At 31.3% G+C, this 23,155-nt stretch overlaps 2 protein-coding genes across 12 annotated transcripts; both read left to right on the forward strand.

Moving 5' to 3' along the window:
• Window positions 1-3,215: 3,215 nt before the first annotated feature.
• Window positions 3,216-5,166, forward strand: LOC122400161 (dolichyldiphosphatase 1-like). Its single transcript, XM_043401462.1, has 5 exons — window positions 3,216-3,455; window positions 3,742-3,842; window positions 3,911-4,086; window positions 4,148-4,375; window positions 4,451-5,166. The coding sequence occupies exons 1-5, from the start codon at window positions 3,344-3,346 to the stop codon at window positions 4,578-4,580; spliced, it is 747 nt and encodes a 248-aa protein (XP_043257397.1). The 5' UTR covers window positions 3,216-3,343; the 3' UTR covers window positions 4,581-5,166.
• A 1,193-nt stretch (window positions 5,167-6,359) lies between these two features.
• On the forward strand, window positions 6,360-23,099 carry LOC122400135 (inositol hexakisphosphate and diphosphoinositol-pentakisphosphate kinase 2). 11 transcript variants are annotated; one of them, XM_043401414.1, is made up of 31 exons: window positions 6,360-6,494; window positions 6,936-7,035; window positions 7,411-7,518; window positions 10,763-10,963; window positions 11,025-11,165; window positions 11,258-11,348; window positions 11,422-11,576; window positions 11,660-11,952; window positions 12,075-12,269; window positions 12,325-12,411; window positions 12,485-12,673; window positions 12,747-12,841; window positions 12,918-13,055; window positions 13,504-13,533; window positions 14,264-14,498; window positions 14,587-14,795; window positions 15,061-15,287; window positions 15,371-15,507; window positions 15,691-15,805; window positions 15,884-16,123; window positions 16,200-16,319; window positions 16,397-16,554; window positions 16,617-16,765; window positions 17,121-17,168; window positions 19,111-19,458; window positions 20,419-20,598; window positions 20,695-20,968; window positions 21,144-21,235; window positions 21,306-21,417; window positions 21,593-21,955; window positions 22,039-23,099. In XM_043401414.1, exons 2-31 carry the CDS (start codon window positions 7,003-7,005, stop codon window positions 22,508-22,510), a joined length of 5,235 nt encoding a protein of 1,744 aa, XP_043257349.1. In that variant the 5' UTR covers window positions 6,360-6,494; window positions 6,936-7,002; the 3' UTR covers window positions 22,511-23,099. The 11 variants fall into 11 exon arrangements, with proteins under 11 accessions (XP_043257349.1, XP_043257340.1, XP_043257343.1 ...); XM_043401405.1 differs by having other exon boundaries at window positions 19,111-20,598; XM_043401408.1 differs by having other exon boundaries at window positions 19,111-20,598; window positions 20,695-20,938.
• The last annotated feature ends 56 nt before the right edge of the window (window positions 23,100-23,155 follow it).

Raw genomic sequence — 23,155 nt, forward strand, 5'->3', positions numbered from 1 at the left:
CGGAAAAGCGCGGCTCCACCGAGTTTCCACCATCACCCGAAAACGGTGGGAAAGTTAGACGCCGATTCGCGGGGGCGTATGTGTACATCAGAAGGACGACCTACCGCTTGGATCTGATGCATCCTTCATCCTGATTGGACTAGGAGGATTTGGCCAACGACTTCGGCGAGGACCTCGGAGGAGACTTTGAAACGCTACGGGCATCAGATTGTCGATTTTCATTTGAAAATAAAGTACGAAGCAGAGATGCCAGAAAAGCACCGCCGGGTGCACACGCACACATGCCAGATACGCGTACGTGAGCTCGTGGAGTTTCGGAAAGTCGACAAAGGCAAACTGACGCATGCCCACTTTCTCGATTCTCCGAAGCTGCCCGAAGTAATTTCGGATCGCCTCGTGGGAGTCGAGAGAGAAAGGCTCACATTTGCCTTCTCGCTCTAAACAACTGAAATCCGACCTCCCGTCAACGGCATACGATTTGGATTCTCGAGCCGAGATTCTCGACTGCCCAGGCATTTTTACTTTCCGACCTATGTAGGCGCACATAAGCAAAGTACCCATAATGAAAAAAAAATGTTGTAAAATTTATTTTACGGAAATACACGTTTTAAAACCCCCTGATCATATTTTAATTATTGAAAAAAAAGAAACTTTTTTTATTAGTCCCATGTCTGAGCACACATATGTATATTATTAATACGATTTTTGAAAATCAAAATACTTTAAGATTGAAAATTAATAAATTAAAATGAGATTCCACTCATTACCAGTATTGTGCCCGCTGTGGTATTTTTCAATAAGAAGAGTTTTTACTTTTATAACATAAACAAAACAGTAGAATTAATAATTGCAGAAATTAATTATTAATGATTTTCCTCGATTGTTTTGAAATAACCGTATCAATTTGTTATGACGAACTAAATAGAACTAACTAGAAACAAAGGAAAAGTGATCCCGTTTGCCAGTTTAATACAAAGTATGGGTTGTATCTTAAATTTTAAAAGGACATAGTCGAATATTTTTAAAGGTACAAAACATAGCGTTTCATTGTAGAACAGTAACATAAGTTAGCAGGTAATGTCATAAAACTGTTTTCCCCAGCTATATCCCTTTTTACCTGAAGTATAAGGTAAAAAGTACGAGCTACAAGGTACGACTATCCGAAAATCGTTCACATTTTATCAATGTAAATGAAGCGGCCTTTCCATCAGAGTTAAATACAAAATTTTGTAATTTCTGTGAAAACAAAACTTTCAGTAAATGTACGTGGTGCTTGAAATTTTTATGTTTTGACTGTTTTTGTGAAAAGTACCATCCAGATTCATGTACTTCGTACATTGAAAATAACATATGTTAAATGTAATCGGTTAAATTTAACTTTAAAAAAAAATATTCGAAGGTCAGACAAAAATATAATGTCATATTTAGTGTACGATTAAAGTATGATTGAATAAATAAAAAAAAAAAGTTCAAGCAGGGTTCGAACCAGCAGAGCAGAAGAAGTTCGGAACTTGCAGGCAAAGACCTCATCACTCACGCCACGCTCATTATTGGTGAACATAGTTCTATTTCTGAAAATAAGTACCTGTAATAACTTTAATAATATCTCAAAGTAAAACCTAACCCAAAACCTGGTACCATTCCAACTTTTCCTTGTTAGAAACGAGTTTTCAATTTGTCTTAGCGAAAATCGCAATCACATTTTGCACATTATTCTAAAACATTTGTGGTATTCGTTTTCAATGCGATTTAAGTAAGCATGTAATGTATAAGATTTCATTTAATGTTTTCTTTTCTAGAGAAGATAGAGAAAAAGTTTATATAATTTTTTTTATATAAAATTTAATTCGTCCTAAGATTTGTATGAAACATTTAAAAGATTTTTTATACACTATGTCTATATATCGGAACAACTATGAAACAAGAGGTATAATCTGTAAGGAGTGTATGTGTGTGGCTAGGAGAACCGTTATCGTTTGCGTCGATAGGAGTGTTTAGTCTAAGCTAGAGTAGGTATCGAGTGAGGTGTTTAGGTTTAAGCTGAAATACGTTTTAGAGACTGCGTCTCGAACGTGCGTTTTGTTTGACTTTGACTGCAGGAACGTCACTCTGTATCGAACGTTAGTCGAGAGCAATCACAGTTTTACGTTTACGTTTTATGTCTTTCTTTTATGTTCTTTATGTTAAATAGTTAGTAAATATTAAATAATATAATTACATCGTTACGTTTAGTGTTCACGTATTTGAATCCGTCCACACGCCTTTGAAATGAGAACATAAAACTTAAATGTAAAGTTTCATTTAAATTCATTCAGCTATTTATATTCAATCGTATTAATAATATACATATGTGTGCTCATACATGGGAATAAAAAAAAATGTCTTTTTTTTCAATAATTAAAATATGATCAGGAGGTCTTAAAACGTGTATTTCCATAAAATGATTTTTACAAAATTTTTTTTTCATTATGGGTACTTTGCTTATGTGCGCCTACATAGGTCGGAAAGTAAAAATGCCTGGGCAGTCGAGAATCTCGGCTCGAGAATCCAAATCGTATGCCGTTGACGGGAGGTCGGATTTCAGTTGTTTAGAGCGAGAAGGCAAATGTGAACCTTTCTCTCTCGACTCCCACAAGGCGATCCGAAATTACTTCGGGCAGCTTCGGAGAATCGAGAAAGAGGGCATGCGTTAGTTTGCCTTTGTCGACTTTCCGAAACTCCACGAGCTCACGTACGCGTATCTGGCATGTGTGCGTGTGCACCCGGCGGTGCTTTTCTGGCATCTCTGGTACGAAGTTAATTTGAAAATAGCTCTTGAACATAGTTTTATTTAAAACTCCCACACTCCGACGAGCAGAGCGGTTCGGCGCTCCACGGGCACCAACCCGCGTTCTCATTTTAAATTCACCGTTAAAATACGCAACAGTAGCTAGATCAGATTATAATTGAGACATTAAGAGTATCGGTCCATTTATCTATCTTGCTCCCTTGCTCTAAGGCAGTCCACATGTGTGTGTAACTGTCGCGACGAATAGCGAGCTAGAGATCAATGTGTGAATACGTGTATCCCTTCCAGCTCTCCCGCATTCCTTCCGCGAGACTTCAAGTCAGCGGAGGACTGTACTTACGTACACTGGTACCAGCCGATTGGTCAAATGACTGGATACTAGTAAAAACAAGCAAGAACACTTTTTTAAATATTTTCTAGATGCAATGCGAAATCTCATTAGATTGCATACACAATGAAGTTGCTGCTCGGTTTCTACTACTATTTCACGGATTCCATGATTGTTGCTGCGCGGTGAGCCGTCTGAGTTATGGTCACTTCAAAAATTTCGATAACATGGCATCGTTAGAAGACGAATCGTTTAGTGAATTGAAATCGCATCTTGTAGATGCTATGCAAAAACCAGAATGGATTCCCTTGTCTCTTACTTTAGTCGAATATCCCCAAGGTAAGTACTTTTTAATTTTTTAACAGAACTTTAGCTCATTTCTACATTTTGATTACGTGTAAATTTTGTCGGTAAATATGTTCGTTTCGCCTAAAAAATATTTCATTTTTTTAAAAGAAACAACGATATTCAACTTATGTTATTTGTATGTTTTACGTTTAGAATTATTTTTTATTACCCTATTTTTTTTTTTTATCAAAATATTTTGGTTCGAAGTTTATGTATGTATTATTCTTTGTGTTTAGATTTCGTTTGTTATATTCTAACTTAAATTTTATATTTACAGGTGATCTGCTCGGAAAGTTCTTAGCTCTAATAAGTTTAATACCATTTGCTATTGTAACTGGTTTTATAACATTAATACTCTTTAGAAGAGATCTACATACAGTAAGTAAAAACTTTAGAAATAATAACTGTATTTCCGATTCATGTTTAAAAATGATTTTTATTTTTAGATTGCATTTTTTAGCGGTGTTATAATTAATGAGTGTATAAATTTTATATTGAAACATACAATTTGTGAAACAAGACCAATGGAACGTAATGTTTATGTTGAATATGGTATGCCATCAATGCATGCACAATTTATGTGGTTTTTTGCTGCATATATCATACTTTTTATATGCATCAGGTAATTTATTTTAATGTGGAAATATACGACAGAGTTATCTTTTACTTTTTTATATTTCTAGGTTACACCATAACAATAATAGTAGTGTATCGGAAAGATTTTGGAGACTCATTGTTATAGCTGCTTGTATAATTATTGCAGTTTTAGTGACGTACAGTAGAGTTTATTTATTATATCATACTAATTCTCAAGTCCTATGTGGTGCGATCATAGGAATTATCTTGGGAACGGTATGGTTTATAATAACACACGTAGTACTTACACCAATTTTTCCTATAATAGTTTCACGGTAGGTTACTATTTTCATAATTTAAATTGTGTACTGTTTGTAACTTGCGTATTATGAGTAGTATTATATTTTCAGGCGGATATCAGAGTACCTACTATTACGTGATACAACATTAATTCCTAATATTCTATGGTTCGAATATAGAAATATTCGTACAGAAGCACGAGCACGCTCACGAAAACTTGTATCAATGAAGTTGCAATGACGTCTAATGTCTGGCCAATGGGCTGACAACAAATAGGAAATAAATGACTGAATAGTAAATGTTAAAAGAAAAGTGATATCATTCCTTCGGTCGGCCGAAACTAAAAAATTCAAAATTCGTTTGGCTCAAAGAAATGTCTTCAACCCTTTGCACTCGGAGACTTTTCTTCGACCACCTACCACTAATTCAAACACACTTTCTTAAGATTTAGATAGTAAAAACTCCAAGGAAACATATCTTCTTTTTTTTTTTAATTTTCCGCTTACCTATTTTGTCCTGTATAATCACTTTAAAGCAATAATCTCTTTGTGTTCCTTTAGAAGGTACATCCAAATTGTTTGCTAGATTTAAGATATCCTCTCAGAGGGGACAGCCGAGCGCAAAGGGTAATTACTGGCGCCGAAGTTTGTTTAAAGAAACATTTAAATGTATAAGGTATTAGTACAAATTTTGTATACAAATTTTCACGTTTATACTACTATACGTATACGTTTTGATGATTAAGTTTTTATAATTTTGCATAAATTATTTCTCAAATAACATTATTATCTTCATTAACCATCACGGTTAGATACATATTCATAACATGTCCTATTGTTTTCTAAAGACAAGTTTTATTTGTAATTTTATAAACAACTATAATTGACTATTTTAAAAAATAAATAAAATTTAGTGCAATAACAATAAAATATGCAATATATAAAATATTAACTGATATTAGGTAATGATCGTTTATTTAACATTTCCAATGTAAATTAAACTGGCGATACTTTGTTAATACCAAACACAAAGTTTAAACAAAGGATGTTAGTAAGACTCATCACTACTGTTCGAAGTTATTATATCCTAGTTTTAGACAGAGTTGTTATTAAATTGTTAAAACTACATTTTTTATTATTTATTTTGTACGTCACTTATTAAACATGTGTAAATACTTTGTCAGTACGTGTCACTAATTTTTTGTTTCATGTATATAAATATAAAATACTTTTTCATCATTTTTATAATTCCAAACATTGTATGTAGTTCCTTTATTTACTTCTAAAGGCTTCAATGTTTATTAAAATTCATATACCTATTTCATATTAAGCAATTAAGAAAAAAAAGGCATAAATAAAAGTAAGTAAGCATTTAAAAGAAACTGAATGCTATATACATACAATAAATTAATAATTTATTTTAAATTGAAAGCTGATTAGTTTACACATTAATTATTGAACAAGGTGGCATCATTTTAGCTATATAGTTTATACATATTATACGTTTGTATTTGGTGCTGGGTGTATTAATTTTGCTGTAAAAGTAATATAAAATTTATTACCTTATAAGTCGATCGTTATTATGTTGCAAAGTTAAATATTATCAATGTAGCAATTGTATAAAATTTAACATATAAAATAAGTAAAAAGTAAATATTGCATTAATGCAAAATTATCACAGTGTAAATATGTAATAACATTTTATAAGGAAACTTTAAATAAAGTTGATGCACTGTATAATGGATTTTTATAACATCTTTTAAAGTTCTAAATATGATTATATATATATCTCACCCAGATGCAGAATTTATTGTACATAACATTAAATTTTATGTGAATTGAAATAAAAAACAGTGCGTTTTACATTTTAATAACTGTTTATAAGTTAACAAAGATTATTTAATCATAAATAAACACGGTATATATGTAACAACGCAATATCGATTTATAATTTTAACCGGATACGGGATAAATGATTCTTCAACGATATCGAGGAATCGAGATTTAAGTTCGACAATATGTCCGAAAACTGCAAAACGCAGATAAGAATTCAAAATCGAGCAGAGGTTCGAAGTTGCTTATTGAATTCTTATTGTCATACTTGATATTTAAACTTAACAGTACCAAAACAGCAAGTTAATTTGGAAGAAGATCGGTGAGTTTCATCAGAATCAGTAATATAAATTTTTAAGTGATCAAATAAATAAGTAAATGACACTTCACGTTATCGTATAAAATTAATATTTAATTTTTACTCGATATGTTAAACGTATCAACCTTTTTGTTGTATCGTAGATTAATTAAATAAAATTTGTGCATTTAATATAAAATTTGTTTGACTGTCGAGGTTACTGTATACTTTTCAATTATATTTTTATTCATATAAATCAAAAATATATGTGAACTTGGTAAACATTGAGTTAATATTATTAATATATTACAGTTTATACTAGAGCATAAAATTATAATCACTGACAGAGTAAAATTTTCAATAATTTTGATTGTTAATTAAATTTTTATATTAACTGTCAAGTCATTTGTTTTTTGTTTTCATACACTTAAATTAGAAGGTCTGAAATGTATTTAATTATTTTAGGATTACAGTAAATTCTTTAAATCAACGCTGAAGCAGTTTTTCTTTCCTCAATGAAACCTGTTCTGACATGTCTTACACTGAATTGGAACATGGTTATCAGGTACATAATAATACTATTCATTTTTTGAATAAACTTAATGTTTTACTTATTCTGTAAATTAAATTGTTATTTACTAATTACTACTTTTGACAATTTGAATAACCGAAGTACATTTTATGACTGTTCTTTGCCTGAACTTTTACTATTGTAGAGTACATTACTTAAAGAAAAGATTATATCATTACATTTTTGTTCTTAATAATACATTTGTTTCTTTTTAGTCAATTGTAATGTTAATATTAAAATAATTATGGAAAGAGCATAGTTAAACAGTATCCATTTTAATCAATGTAAAGTTTCGTTTTAATCAATAACTAGAATATAAGTTTCTTGCAATATTACAATCATTTTAATTGAATGATAATCGATCAATAGGGTTTACGGAATGCCACTCGACCAATTTTTTATGTAGGAGACATAAACACGGTACAACCAACCCTTGTGGGTCCTGTTGCTTCTTCTATATATCGTTCATCAAAAAGAGTAAGTTTTATTCTATGTATTAATACAGAACACTTATTAAATCATTAACTTTGAATTGGTTGATCTATATATTAGTAAGTTGAAAATTATATTGATATTAAAATTAACTTGATGCTATATTTTAAATTGTATTCTATTGAAAAAAAATTGTTAGGACATTAAAGAATAACATATGTTCAATAATTTATTAGGAATAGATAATATCACAGAAATATATTTTATGTATTATAGTTCGAAAATACTTTTTATATAAATTTTAATCAATTTATGTTTATGATTCATTATGTAAAGTTATATATAAAGGTATGTGGAATTTACCTTATTTTTACATTGTAAATATTACAATGTTTATGAAGAAAGTTAGAAAATGATTTCATTTACAAGGAAATAAAGTTCATTATTATTTTAATAATGGATAAACAAATGGTTTTTAGAAATAATTAAAAAATTAGAGAAATGTATCAGCTACTTACATTTAAGTTGTGTAATACATATGAAATCGTAAGTATCTATATGTAATATTTCAATGCATACAATTGTAAGTTGTATTATTATATGTATTTTAACCAATTTATCTTCTTCAAAAGGCATATAAAACATTTTATACTAATTGTAATAATACTCTCATTATTAATTTTGATTGTTTTGTTATCTGCTCTACAAATAACCTAGTGACTTATAAAACCAAAAACATTTTCTTGGTATTTACTAGTCTAAAAATAAATTGGCATGAAACCTACATTAGATTTTGCAGTCTTCTGTAAACTCATGTGTAATGCATAAATTTCAAATATTATGTAATATATTAAAGATAATCCAGAAGTGATTAGTCCTAATATTGAAATAAATTAGTGTCTGATTTTATATTTAATGTGTCATGTGTTTTCCATGTGACTATAGTGAATTGAAATACAAGGTCATTGTCAACAATTTAGACATATTGTTGTATAAGTGTTACTACCAGTTAACTTGTTCAAGACTGGAACAAAATACATTGTAATCATAATGTTATTAACATAAATATATTATAATTTTATAAATGTATTGTAAGTATTTTTAAGTGTTTGAATGGTATTATTTATTGTACGTTGATATATATATTTTGAATATTTTAAACTTGGATCTATAATGGAAAATACAAATTCTTCGTCGCCTACAACAGTTCCTGATGTTTACATTTTCGATTGTGATAATGAAGCAGAACCATATTGGCAAATAATGGTAGAGTTTCTTTTTATTTATTTTTTTCAGCCTTGTATTTTATATGTTACTAAATCTGAATGTGTAATATGACAAGCTGAAGAAAAGAACTTGCACTGTTTTATTAAATTTAGTGTGTGTTACTCTTTTTCATTGTAGCTATTAATATTTTATGATTTTAAGTGTTTATATTGTTTAATTTTTTCTTATTTGTATTTAGCACTACTGTACTCTTCTCAGTAAACAATATTGTTCAAACATACGTATATACACTTAATGAACATTTTTGTTCAAAGAAGATCACTATATAATAATATTGGCTCATATATTTTATAAACCATCGTAGAAGCTGATACAATTTTATAGGCTGCGTAAAATGTGATATCCTAAATGCATAATTCTTTCTTTATCATTAAGCAAAGAGTTCTCTGTTTGTTTACTTATATTCATTCTCGGTTAAACACACAGTTACCTAAGCAGTAATGTTAGCTTTAGAAGAATCAAGAAATAATTTGGAGCTTACAGTTACCTATGATTGTTAGCTTCATTTATAGTCATGATATGATACCAAAGTGAACAGTGTTTGTGCTAATAACAAAATTTTCGTACATGACAATAAATAATATTCGTTTATAATAATAGTATACTGATATAATATTTCGAATTATTACATTAAATTCTCTTCAAATTTTCAGACAGCCCAGAATATTTAGAAACAAAGAAAGTCCAAGGGTAGGATATGATAAGATAAAATAATATATAAGTATATCTGTTGGCTTAGAAATTATTGTACAAGATATGTAACTTAATTGCGTATTATACATATTTAAATAAACTTCTTAATTTTAAAATATATCAGTGTTGGTGGATAGTACAGTGCAATGTACAATAATAAATTCTAAATTATTAATTTGCAAACATAATTTTTTAAGTGTAATATGTAACTGAATTAAATTTAAATATAATTAATAATATGTTAAAGTGACTAAAACAAAAAAATTAGCCACAATTACTTTTTGTTCAACTGTGTGAAGCAGTACAGTAGTGAATTTATGTTGGTGAAGTGTTATTTAAGAAAGTATAGTTATGGAGTGGACATGGTTAAAAGACTGGTGGCGTCTTAAAAAATGGCGTAATAGTAATAAGGAACAGAATTTTATACCCACCTCTAATGTTGAAGATGTCACAGGCTTGGATGCACAATGCTATTGCGATGAGTGCTTTGTACGTTATAAACAATGTTTCAGCAAATTGTCAGATACAAGATTTCGTACTATATAAAATTATTGTTGCATTCTTCACATACATTTAAACGTTATTTTATATATATAGTTTTTTTTATTTTATGACTTGTAAGAAAATATCGTAATTGAGAAAAGTTTTGAAAATATTTATTTCTCAGTTTGACTGTTAACAAAAATAAATTTTTTTTTTCATAATTTTTATCTTTGATTAAAGGCATACGTTGAAAAGTATTGTGATGTATTCATTTTTGTTAATTTTTTAAATATATATTGGTATATACTAAATTTATAAGGTAATAAATATTGCTTAAATTGTATGTAACACAAATATAACATTAAGAGTACATTCCTGTAATAATATTTGCCTAGCTTCTTTCTTGCTATAAGCCAACCAAATGTCTGTACGTATTAAAAGAAAATGTGATTTTTTTATTTAAAACTACTTCAATTTTAGATATAAGAAATTAGAAAGAATAAATACTGTATAATGTATTTTAAATTTGCAAGCTATGATCAAACTGTATATTGAAAAATTATATATAATAGTGTTTAGTATTTCATTTATGTTATCCATTTTATACAAGCAATAATGCATCTGGTCAATCTGTAATTTTTATACCTAATTGCTTCAAGATCCATGTAATATACAGTAATGTAACTTGCATTTTGCTAAATATATTATATAGTTTTATATAAGCTGAATTATATATGGAAATGAATGACTATAAAAAAACATCAATAGGAAAGTAATAAGAATAATATTAAAATAATTCAATTATATAAAAGAATTCTTTATTTAGGCCGAGCTGTCGGACGGGTGTAGCAATGATGATAGTTGCATGGGTGGTAATGATTTGGAAGGGGAAGGAAAACAAGTTCTGGTTGGAGTCTGTGCGATGGCCAAAAAGTCGCAAAGTAAACCGATGAAGGAAATTTTAACAAGATTAGAAGAATTTGAATACATTAAAATAATAGTATTTCCTGAAGAAGTTATTTTAAAGGTAAGGCAAGAAACTTATATGATTTATTAACTTATTGCTTCATAAAAATATATATTTATAGGAATCGGTAGAAGATTGGCCAATTGTTGATTGTTTAATAAGTTTTCATAGTAAGGGTTTTCCTCTTGACAAAGCTATAAATTATGCTAATCTTAGAAATCCTTTTATTATCAATAATTTACCAATGCAATATGATATCCAGGTAAGTAAGTTATAATGAACAATGTCAAATATTGTAAACTACAATAATAAAATGTGTTTTCTTTATGTTTATTTAAATTTTGTATTTGTTAGGACCGCAGAAGAGTTTATGCCATCTTAAGTAGCGAGGGTATTGAAATTCCAAGATATGCTGTTCTGGATAGAGATTCTTCTGATCCAAAACGTATATAACATACATGCTATTTCACGTTTATCTAGTTTTATTTTACTTAGATATAAGAGTGGATTTATTGTAGATCATGAATTGGTGGAATCAGAAGATCATGTGGAAGTTAATGGTGTTACGTTCAATAAACCATTTGTGGAAAAGCCAGTATCCGCTGAGGATCATAATATTTATATTTATTATCCTACATCTGCAGGAGGAGGCAGTCAGAGGTTATTCAGAAAGGTATTGTCTAATATTGGTACAATTACTGAGAAGACAATTATAGGATAATAATAATTAAAATACTATTTATCTTTATTTTATAGATCGGAAGTCGTAGTAGTGTATATTCACCAGAATCCCGGGTACGCAAAACAGGCTCATACATTTACGAAGATTTTATGCCTACTGATGGCACAGATGTTAAAGTTTATACCGTGGGTCCGGATTATGCCCATGCGGAAGCAAGAAAAAGTCCTGCGCTAGACGGAAAAGTTGAAAGAGATTCGGAAGGAAAAGAAATTCGCTATCCTGTTATATTAAGCAATGCCGAAAAACTAATCAGTAGAAAAGTGTGTTTAGCTTTCAAACAAACGGTTTGTGGTTTCGACTTGCTCAGGTACACAGAACTTCAATTGTAATGATACTAAAGAGAAGAATATTATAGATGTGAATCATTTTTAATTAGTAGTATAAAACCTTCTTTATAAATAGTGTATATAGACATTAGTTTTATTATAGGGCAAATGGTCAATCATTCGTGTGTGATGTAAATGGATTCAGTTTTGTAAAAAACTCAAATAAATATTACGATGACTGTGCTAAGATTTTAGGAAATATGATTCTAAGGGAGTTAGCACCTACTTTGCATATTCCGTGGAGTGTTCCCTTTCAGTTGGATGATCCACCTATTGTACCCACTACATTCGGAAAAATGTAAGTTAATTTCAGTTCTTCTTATTTCTGAGCTACAATTTAAATAATACCGCAGGATGGAATTACGTTGTGTTGTTGCTGTTATAAGACACGGGGATAGAACTCCAAAACAGAAAATGAAAGTGGAAGTTCGACATCCAAAGTATGTTTTTAATACTTATGCTAAAAGGATACATATTTAAAAAATGTCGTACATTGTTTTTCATTTAAAACAGATTTTTTGAAATATTTGCAAAATACGATGGTTATAAACATGGTCATATTAAATTGAAACGGCCTAAGCAGTTACAAGAGATTTTAGATACCGCGCGTAGTCTATTAGCTGAAATACAACATCGAGCCGCGGGGCCAGAATTAGAAGAAAAGCAAGGAAAACTTGAACAACTAAAAAGCGTTTTAGAAATGTAAGCACTATGCTTTTAAAGTAACTTTTCTTTTGATCCGAAAATACCACGAGAAGTTAAAATTATATTGTAGGTACGGTCACTTCTCAGGAATAAACCGCAAAGTACAAATGAAATATCAACCAAGAGGACGACCAAGGGGAAGTTCCTCGGATGATGGTACAAAGAGTAACATTTCTCCCCTCAGTTATATTAAGAGAATAATATTAACAAATTTGATAATTGATTTCTTTCTTTTCGTTAGATCGACTTGGAGAACCATCGCTTGTCTTGATCCTAAAATGGGGTGGAGAATTAACACCAGCTGGTCGAATTCAAGCAGAGGAGTTAGGAAGAATATTTCGCTGCATGTACCCTGGTGGTCAAGGTAGACACCTTAGTGGTTCGTATCTTATGTTCATACGCTTGTCATACTCATTTTTAAGTTAATTCATGTGTTACGAAAACGTGTTTATTTAATAAGTTTCATCTGTTGGCTGAACTTCAACTGGGTCTGTCTTTCGCCTGAATTTCTTGATTAAGCGTATGCATAATACGTTGTTGTTAAAATTGTGCACAGTATATATGTATGTATATGTATACGTATATGATATATTCCATGAAATAGATTTCTGGGTTAGGCGTGTAAACGTTAGGCACTTGACTTTATTAAAAAGTATTTATTCAATACTACATGTATATGTAATGATGTTAAGCAGGTAATTGCATATTTATAATTTCACATTTCAAATCAAATCGCAAATAACATTGATGTAGTTAAAGGATAGTAAACATTTTATTCTTTCACAAAAAAGCATTTGATTCATAGATAATTTCAAATATTATTTCAGAGGAAGACTCAGAGATGTTACCAAACCACGGTAACTTTTTATTATGAATCAACGCTTGTTCGTAGTATGTAGATTGTGTTACAATGCATAGAAATAGTAATAGTGTGTTTAATCTTTAAATAATTCGTATTGTGTATGCACAAAGATGTTAAGACAGCGTTCACAAGGTATTAAAAATAAAGCACTTAAAAAATATGCTATTTCTATGCTGGTTCTATGTGTACTCTACTATGTCGTAATGAATTGCTTCACAATTCAGTGGTAGCTGCTTTTATATATTTTGTAGCCTTAAATGTTTATCTATTCTATTCTTTAATAAGTCTGTTAGTTGTGTTTCACTGTCCATACAGTAACATGTAAAAATTACACATATACAGTGCAAACTTACCTGTACACGCTATTACATATTCTCATAAATAGATTTTGGCATCTCCATTACTTCATCGAAACGAAAAATAAATATATCAATCTATTGTAAAGTTTATGTGGTATTAATGAAAAATATAATACCAAATGTATAGTAATTATACATATGTTTAATAGTAAAAGGTAAACATCAACATTTCATAATTACTGTCTGTATGTATGTAAACTGATATGTAGTTGATGATTTTTATAGCAGTCTATTATGATCTTCTTACCAGAACACAGATCATACCCAGAATCATATTCATCCTTTACGTTTGTTAAAACTTAAAGACATGTTTTACTATTTTATGATGCTTTATTCTTTTCTAACGTTTTTGTTATACATATATAGGTGACTATGCTGGTGCTCAAGGTTTGGGTTTACTTCGACTTCATTCGACTTTTCGTCACGATTTGAAAATTTACGCAAGCGATGAAGGAAGAGTTCAGATGACAGCAGCTGCTTTTGCAAAAGGTTTACTCGCATTAGAGGGCGAATTAACGCCCATATTAGTACAGATGGTTAAGAGCGCCAATACTAATGGTCTCTTGGACAATGATTGTGATAGTAGTAAATATCAAAATATGTATGTAAGAAAATTTTATATAAATACTATAAGTAAAAAATGTATTATTTTTAAATTATTTATAATTTGTAATAACGTATCCTTATAGGGTAAAAACACGACTCCATGAATTATTACAACAGGATAGAGAATTTACTCGCGAAGATCGGGAACAAATAAACCCTGGGAATGCATTGAGTATTAATGCAGCCATGGATTTTGTTAAAAACCCTGTTCGATGTTGTCAACACGTACATATTTTAATCCAAAAATTAATGGATATTGTGCGCATTAAAAAAGATGATCCGAAGACTAAAGGTACACATTCACATGGTATTGTACAGTCAAACCACCGTATTCATGAGAGTTGTACACCTCTCCGCGAATAATAGCAAATAATTTTGATTGGATTCTTCAATTCTAATTTGTACAATTTGTAACATTGTGGAAATTTGTTTTAATATCTAGATTACTTTCTTGTCTGTTTTTTGTTTTTTACCGTGACAAATTGCGGTTACGAAAATCGTGAATACGGAGGTTTTACCGTATGTCAAAATTATTGTTATCTATAAAATATGTTTAGATGCAATTCTTTACCATGGAGAAACATGGGAATTAATGGGCCGTCGGTGGGGAAAGATTGAAAAAGACTTCTGTACCAAACATAAGAGATTCGATATATCAAAAATTCCGGACATTTATGATTGTATAAAATATGATTTGCAACATAACAATCATACATTGCAATTTGAGCATGCAGAAGAATTGTATATTTATTCCAAATATTTGGCAGACATTGTTATACCCCAGGTTGGAATTTTTATAATTCATAATTATTTCAATTACCTTTACACAGTTCTATTTACATGTTTAAGTTTGTATATTTGTAACAGGAATATGGATTAACGGTGCAAGAGAAACTTACAATAGGGCAAGGTATTTGCACTCCTCTTCTAAAAAAGATAAGAGCGGATTTGCAAAGAAATATTGAAGAATCAGGAGAAGAAACGGTTAATAGGCTCAATCCAAGGTACAATTATATAAAATACAACATAAAACTCGCTGTAACTCGAATAGTAGGTTAAATAGAACATATGTCTGCATGAACATTCATTATTGTTTTTATGCGTAAAATCAATTGCTGAATAAAACAGTTTATATAGGCCTTATATACCATGGTATACTTTGTACACTACGAAATTAAATATTTTAGGTACTCTCATGGAGTTTCGAGTCCTGGTCGTCATGTACGCACAAGACTTTACTTTACAAGTGAAAGTCATGTACATTCATTGTTAACAGTTTTGCGTTACGGTGGTTTACTTGATGTAAGTAATAGTTATTATTTGTTACATTTTTCTTGCGTTAAAGACAATGAAAAAGTATTTTTGATATATTAATAACAGGTAATGAAAGATGAGCAATGGCGCCGGGCTATGGAGTATGTTAGCATGGTTTCTGAATTAAACTATATGTCACAAATTGTAGTTATGTTATACGAAGATCCAACTAAGGATCCCAGTAGCGAAGAACGTTTTCACGTTGAATTACATTTTAGTCCCGGTGTTAATTGTTGCGTGCAAAAGAATTTGCCACCGGGACCGGGCTTTAGACCTCATTCGCGCAACGAAAGTAGTCATAATATTGTAAGTAAATTATATAAAAAATATTTTTAATCGATAATTATAAATGTATTGAAAATTATATCGATCATATTCTCAGGGTGAAAGTGGTGGTGGTTCTGCTCAAGATACTATTTCTCAATGTAGCGCACGAATAGAAGAAGAAGATGTAGAACTAGGAATTTTGGAAGATGATTTCATGAATCCGTCGATACAATCCGTATGTATGAATTTCCATTAGAACGATTATAAAATACTTTATGCAAATTGTTTTATGTTTTTATACAAATTTTGAAGGATACACCTCCTCCAGTGATGGAAACAGATGTCACAGATTTAACTATGGATAGTCCAACAACTAGCAGAGCTGTTGATATGATGGATCTAGATCCTAATATGATGGATGAACCATTTGATAGTGGTTTCTTGCAAAGTTCGGCACCAATTCCAATAAGGTAAAATTTTATCGTAAATATAAAATATTTTTAATAACTTGTTTAACAATTTGATTATTTAGTGCTAGAACTGTAGCGGGCCATGAAGCAGCTAGACTTGGTAGCCAATTAGCTGCTAGTCAACGTCAACGACGGAACGCAGAGAGAGGTGGAATTGTTGAACCACGTGCACGTAGTTACGATCATCAAAGACAAGATAAAGCTGAAAAAGGTAAGCGTGTTCAGTGTTGATCACTGATTAATAATAAGTAGATGTATCTTTGTAGGAATTATGAATCAAAGCTAATATCTTTGGTTATGCATGACAGTGACACCTATAAGTATTTAACTTTTTGCTTAGAACAACGGAAATAAAACTTGTTTTTAACAAAAAGTTAAAAAAGACCTTTGTAAATATTTGTCATATAAATTTTGGTCAAGTACTGCCAAAATAAAATTGTATCACAAGAAGGTTTGATTTCGTTTCTGATTCTTCATTTTTCGGAAATGTATGGTTCAGTTTGGTCAACTGAAATTTACAATCAGATGTTATCACAAAGCGTGGTATTTTTCATGTCTTTTTATAGCTGCGGACAAGCTGCAGTATCAGAGCTTGGACGCGGTCAACAAAGAAGGTATGTCATTCCGACTTCCTGTTATAATTTCAGCAGGAAGGCGTTAAAAAGAGTGCATTTACGTTGTATATTATCCTAGTCAATGATCGTTGAACTGGTTTCTATCAAATCTAAAGTTTTGATCGTTTCTATTTTTACATTTTAATAGAAAAAATTTATTCTAATTTATTTGTAAATTTTCTTACAAAATATTTAGATTGTCAAATATTAATCTTCGCTTTTGCGATAGTAATTTTTAGTTGCGTCATAGACTGCTGTAATTTGCACCTTTTACTTCTTTTTTTCTATGAATGTAGCATCCCCACATATTTATTGGTATTACAGTATTTATTATAAAGCATTTAAACTATTTAGTGTCTCATAGTAACTTTAGAATTAAGTACACACACACACATACACACACTTGACTATTTAGCAATATAGTAGTTCTGTAGTGTCACGTCCAATCCTTAATATTACATTATTTTTATTTATTATGAATACCACTTTCTTTTGTATTATATTAATTTTCACGTGTAATGTAGTACATGAGTGAAATAATTTATTTTTTGTTTTCAAGTATTATAGTATTGAGAGATTGTTCAGTTTCAGTGTAATTTACGAGCCAGAGCTTAAGTAACAAAACTAATTAAACAAAGACACAGATACATATAGACTGAAACAGGAAAAATTCAGTTGAAATAACTCTTTGCTCAGTGATAGTTGTGCGCGTGGAAGCCAACTAATTTATATCGGCGACTGTTTGAGTTACATATCAACACTAAATGTAATGTGATTCATTCAGTTGTCTTCCTGACTCCTTCATTCCTAAGCTCACTGTTCCATCGAGATTCGCAATTAACAGTGCTTAGTTATTTTCTAAGATCATATCTGCTTTTTCTTCATATGTACTTGTTAACGTGTGGATTTCATTGCATATATATCATCTTTACAGTTTATGTTTTCTTTATTACTTGTATCAAATTTTGAGGAATATTATTTAAATATTTGTTCAATGAAGTTAGTGTTAATATTATTTCACTATTTGAACTCAGCTTAGTAGCTTCTATTATGTTAAAGTTTTATATATTTATTTTTGTTTGCTATCATGTCATTGTTTTATTATTTTATTGGTGTTAGAAATTCTAAATATAAATTAAATTTAATCTTAAAACCATTACATGATTAGATAGATGTACGGTAGCAATCAAAAATTCGACCACAGTTTAAAATAATTATATACAGTAGTGTCTGCATAAAAGAAGTCAATATATAAGTTCTTAAAAATTTTTGAAATCTTTGGTTGCCATCGCTATACAAATTCACGACCATACATACTAATCATTAATGAAGTGTTCTTGTATTCAAATTGATGTTGTCTGGTTGGCTACTGGTTGTATGGCTATTGTGTGCCATGGATGTATAACACTAATTGAAGTTGTGCCTTCTAATTGCAAGTAGGTTAAAGTAAATATCGTTTTCTATATATTTTAGTTATGTTATTCCCACATTGGTAATGAATCTTTTTTTCAAAATGTCATTCATAATAATTTGATACTATAAATACCTTTGATTTAAAGAATTGCTAAAAAAATTATCGAAACCATTTAAATTTTACATATCACAAATATCTTCAAAAAGAAAATCTTCTAGCAGCTTTTCAAAGTTCGTATGATATTTTAAAGCTATTCATTGTTTGAAATACATCAAATTAAACATTGATGAATACTCTCCAAGAAAATAAATTCTCAAGATCCTCAGAGATGACTGTTGATAAAAGACTGGACATAGGTAAAGGTTCTTGCCAATGATTACTTTTATTTCGTCGGTAATGGGTTTATTTAATAGTCTATTTCTCTTCTTTTCTTTTCTTTCCTTCCTTTATATCCCATCCTGCTACTAAATTGCCATTCGTTCATTTTAACTGCATCATTTCATTCACAACCACGCATGTATCATACAGGAGAGCATGCTACAGAGTGTCGAACACAGAGATCTAGCCAGGCTTTGCTGCACGTGCCAATGGGAAAGTCAGTGGCTTTGTCGCACTCCTTCAGTTCACCAGAGTTACCTGTTCCTTCGACTGAAACCTTTACTTCAACACCTTTGGTGACTTTACATAATACTCCCCTAGTTTCACCGAACAGCAGGACTTCGGATATCACGAATATCGTGCTCCCAGTTCCCACAGTTCGTTCTTCGACATGTCTTGATACCGATTCTGAAGAGACTCGACCTCGGCCACGTTCTCAAAGTAAGAAATACGGACGTTCCCATACAGAAATGATTCTTCCCTGCGTCGAATGTAACGGTGAGTTGAGCGATCCTATGAAGCTGCCACGAAACAATCCGTGGCCAAAGTCTTCCCTTTCGTTATCCTGTCACGAAAGAATCCGAGATACCGCAAAAGGGCGAATCGAAACCGAGAAACGATCTCGTTCGTTGTCTCCCTACCTACCCAGATGTCTTTGTTATAACTGTAATGTATCAGAGCTGATATTGCGGAGCAGAGAACTACCACCTGTGGAACGTTCCAATTTCGACACCTACTTCGCTCGCTCGCTGTCGCATAAGTTTTTTAATTGTTCCTGTTACTTAAACTTACGTCAGGACGAATCTACTTGTTCCTCTTGCAGCGTTTCTTCCAATGACAGTTATGGAAATGTCAATGAATCTCGACAATCGGTCAACTTTGATCTAGACGTTGGGTTATTCCATGCATATCATAAAGGACAACGTTCTGTGTTCCTTGAAAGAGAGATTCCTAATTCTTATTGCTCAGAGTCTGCGTCTAGTGAACCTTCTGTGTGTAAACGTCAGATATCCAAGGAAAAGCAGAAGTGGAGACCCAACATGAAAGTAACTAAACGGATGTTTAATGGTGGATCTGTTGTTGAGAATAACCGTACGCCAACCAGAACGATATCCTGTCCCAATTTGTCTGTATCTGATATCCCTCCTCTTGTCAGTTCACTTTGTTCGATTAAAAGTTCCTCAGCCAGCTGTTCTCGGACACGCAGACATCGATCTTGTACTAATGTGAGTCTCCAACGGCACAGTAGTCTGGTAGAAGTACCAGATCATAGTAGTATGCTTTATCATACGTCCTCTGTGCACAATAATGATGTTCACAACTATCACGATATTCCTCGCAAATCTAACTATCGTACCAAGTGTCCACGTGCACCGTTCTCCCGACTCCAGCCTCAACGATCCTTCTCATCTCCAGACACACGACCTTCAATCATTCAACCTGACCCTACCTGCACAGCAAGGCGCCACCGTCACAGTATCTCCGGACAGATGAGTTATTTCAAGCTGTTGGGCTACAACATCAACAAGAAGCTAACTGGATCAGCGAACAGTTTGTTCAGCACCGCAGTTATCAGTGGATCCTCAAGTGCCCCGAATCTAAAGGACATGGTACCTCCTCATGCATCCGCTGTTGCTGGTGAGTTATACTCTCTATTACAAACAAAAAAATTAAAATCTTGAAATTAAAAGAAGACTTGCTGTACTAATTCATAATTTATAATTTAATGAATAGCCATAGATGGTTTCGGCGGTGTACCTCCAATAAGACCTTTGGAGACACTTCACAATGCACTATCACTACGTCAGTTGGATTCTTTCTTGGAAATGATGACGAGTGCTCCCTTGTTTCGAACACCTGCTTCTTCGCCTCCAAAATATCCGTCGCCCGCTGGATCAACGCACGAATCCGTTAATCAAACACTCGGTATTGGTGGAATCAGTCGCGAGTACCACTCTTCCGACCTGGAAGCTGTCAGGTACCGTAAGAAATTAAGTAAACCACCATTGTGAGTATTAAGCTTTTTTTTATTTTGTTTCGCGCGTGTTCTTTAGCAAAATAGTAATATCAAAAAGGTCGTGTCACCTTTTATCGTTGCTCAATGATTTTTAAATATTTCGTTTCTCCTACTTTTTAACTGCAATAATGTATTTTTAGATAAAAATGAAGTGATTTTCTTTTAGATACATCACACCGACTCCTATACAATACAAATCTTCAAACGACGGAGAAACTTGCGACATTAGAAATCAATTATCTCCAACTAGTCCTAACAGTGAGTATTTTTGATTCATACAATTCAAGATACCATTATTCTAAAAATGACATAGTATTGAAATCTTTAGGTACTGGATGGAATAGTGAACCACAATCGTTTCTATCATCTGAACCTTCGTCTCCTGCTCCAACTTCAACAGGAGAGTGTAGTATGTCCATAAGTCTAATTAGCAACGAAGGGTACGTAATAGTTAATCAATGACACTGTCTAACAAATCAAAATCTCAAACACGAATACGGAAGCAGAATTGATCTTATTAACCCTAATTTTCGAGAAACACAAATTTTGTTTAAAAAGCACAATTTTTACTTTTTTATTTACTTTACTTCATGTTTGACGTATTCTATGTTACAGAGTACAGTCTTTTAACACGGGAGCTAAATTTCCTACGACTCCTTGTCTGGATGTTGATTTCAACGAATTTTGCATGAATATTGATCAAGATCATAGAGAAAGTCGTGGTAGTGTGTCATATACGGATTATTATAGCAACGAAGACGGTCAAATTCGGAAATGTGGTTTTGGAGCCGGTTTTGGTAGTAATTTTCAGAAAATCATACGCACCGATGATCTTCCTATTGATAATATCGATGACGACGAAGACCATACAATAACATTAAAGCAAACTGAAGAACAAAAGAAACAGGATGTTAAAGAAATATTTGAACAAAAGGAGAATCTGAATATAAAGTCTAATAGTTACAAGAAAATTGGACGGTTTGTGTCACTTGAAAAATGTGAAACAAAAATAAAATCTACGCGTGAATGTAATCACTTTGTTTTGTATCTTTTTTTTATAGATTTCTTGTTGAAAGTATGGATATATCGGATGAAGACGTCAGGATCAAAGAAGTGGACGCTATATTTGACAAAGTAAAGCCGTCCATCTCTCAGAAAGCTGAATCTTCTAATGCAGAAAAAGGTCAGAAAAATAAAGATAAAAGTACAGAAATGATTCAAGACCAAAAAAAAACCCACCCTCCTAACAGTCATAAGAGGAAAATTTTTTCTCGGTCGCAAAGTGTTTCTGCGCCAAAAGCGGTTGTATCAAAGGCTGAAACGAACTTCAGTTATAAATGCACATCCAAATTAAGCTCACTTTCAAATATGTCGGGTAAAGATTTAGAAAATTGGAAGCAGAACATGATGCAACCAGAACCTCCTCCGACCACAGTAAACATAGAAGAACCAATCCTGACAGTTGCAAGTAGTTTGACAAGCAGCACTAGCGTAACAATAGGTTTCAATGTTGAAGAGCAGAAATTAGAATGACTTGACTCTTAAAAGTGTTATTTTTGTCTTTTATTATTGACGTTTATCCATAAATCTAGCTTTTTAATCATAGAACGTTATTTTACTAGATTAGTAACAAATAGATATTCTCCTTACACATAGTATTCAAAAGTTGTTGCTTTATATTTAAATACAACACACTAGCAAAATAGTTTGAAGCGAGAACACTAATAAACTGAAATTTATATTACGCGATCAATTAGAAATAAATTTCTACATTTCATTTGTAAACATACAAAATTACATTTCTATGTTACTTTTTCTTCATAGTTTTCGAAGATACTACAAATATTTTAAATGAATTTAATATCTTGAAAACATAAGTATTATACCGATAACTTTATTTAGTATGTATCCCCATAGCATACAGATGTACATATTCTTTTACCTTTTGTTTATTGATGAAGAATATGAGCTTTTCTTTGTGATTTAAAAAATGAATAAGAATTGCTTATTGATGGATAATATTAAAACTGACCCAATAGTGTTAACATTCCACTTTTTGGTTCTTCAAGTTTGTACTTATCACTTTGTAGTAGATTATTTTTAAATTTATGCTTGTATGTATTGATATAATAATACTTGTGTAGATAATATAGTTGAAATCCTAATATTCAATCGAAA

The sequence above is a fragment of the Colletes gigas genome, unplaced genomic scaffold (genome assembly GCF_013123115.1).
Source record: "Colletes gigas isolate AHSC1104 unplaced genomic scaffold, ASM1312311v1 Colletes_gigas_Sc00016, whole genome shotgun sequence".
Lineage (NCBI taxonomy): Eukaryota > Metazoa > Arthropoda > Insecta > Hymenoptera > Colletidae > Colletes > Colletes gigas.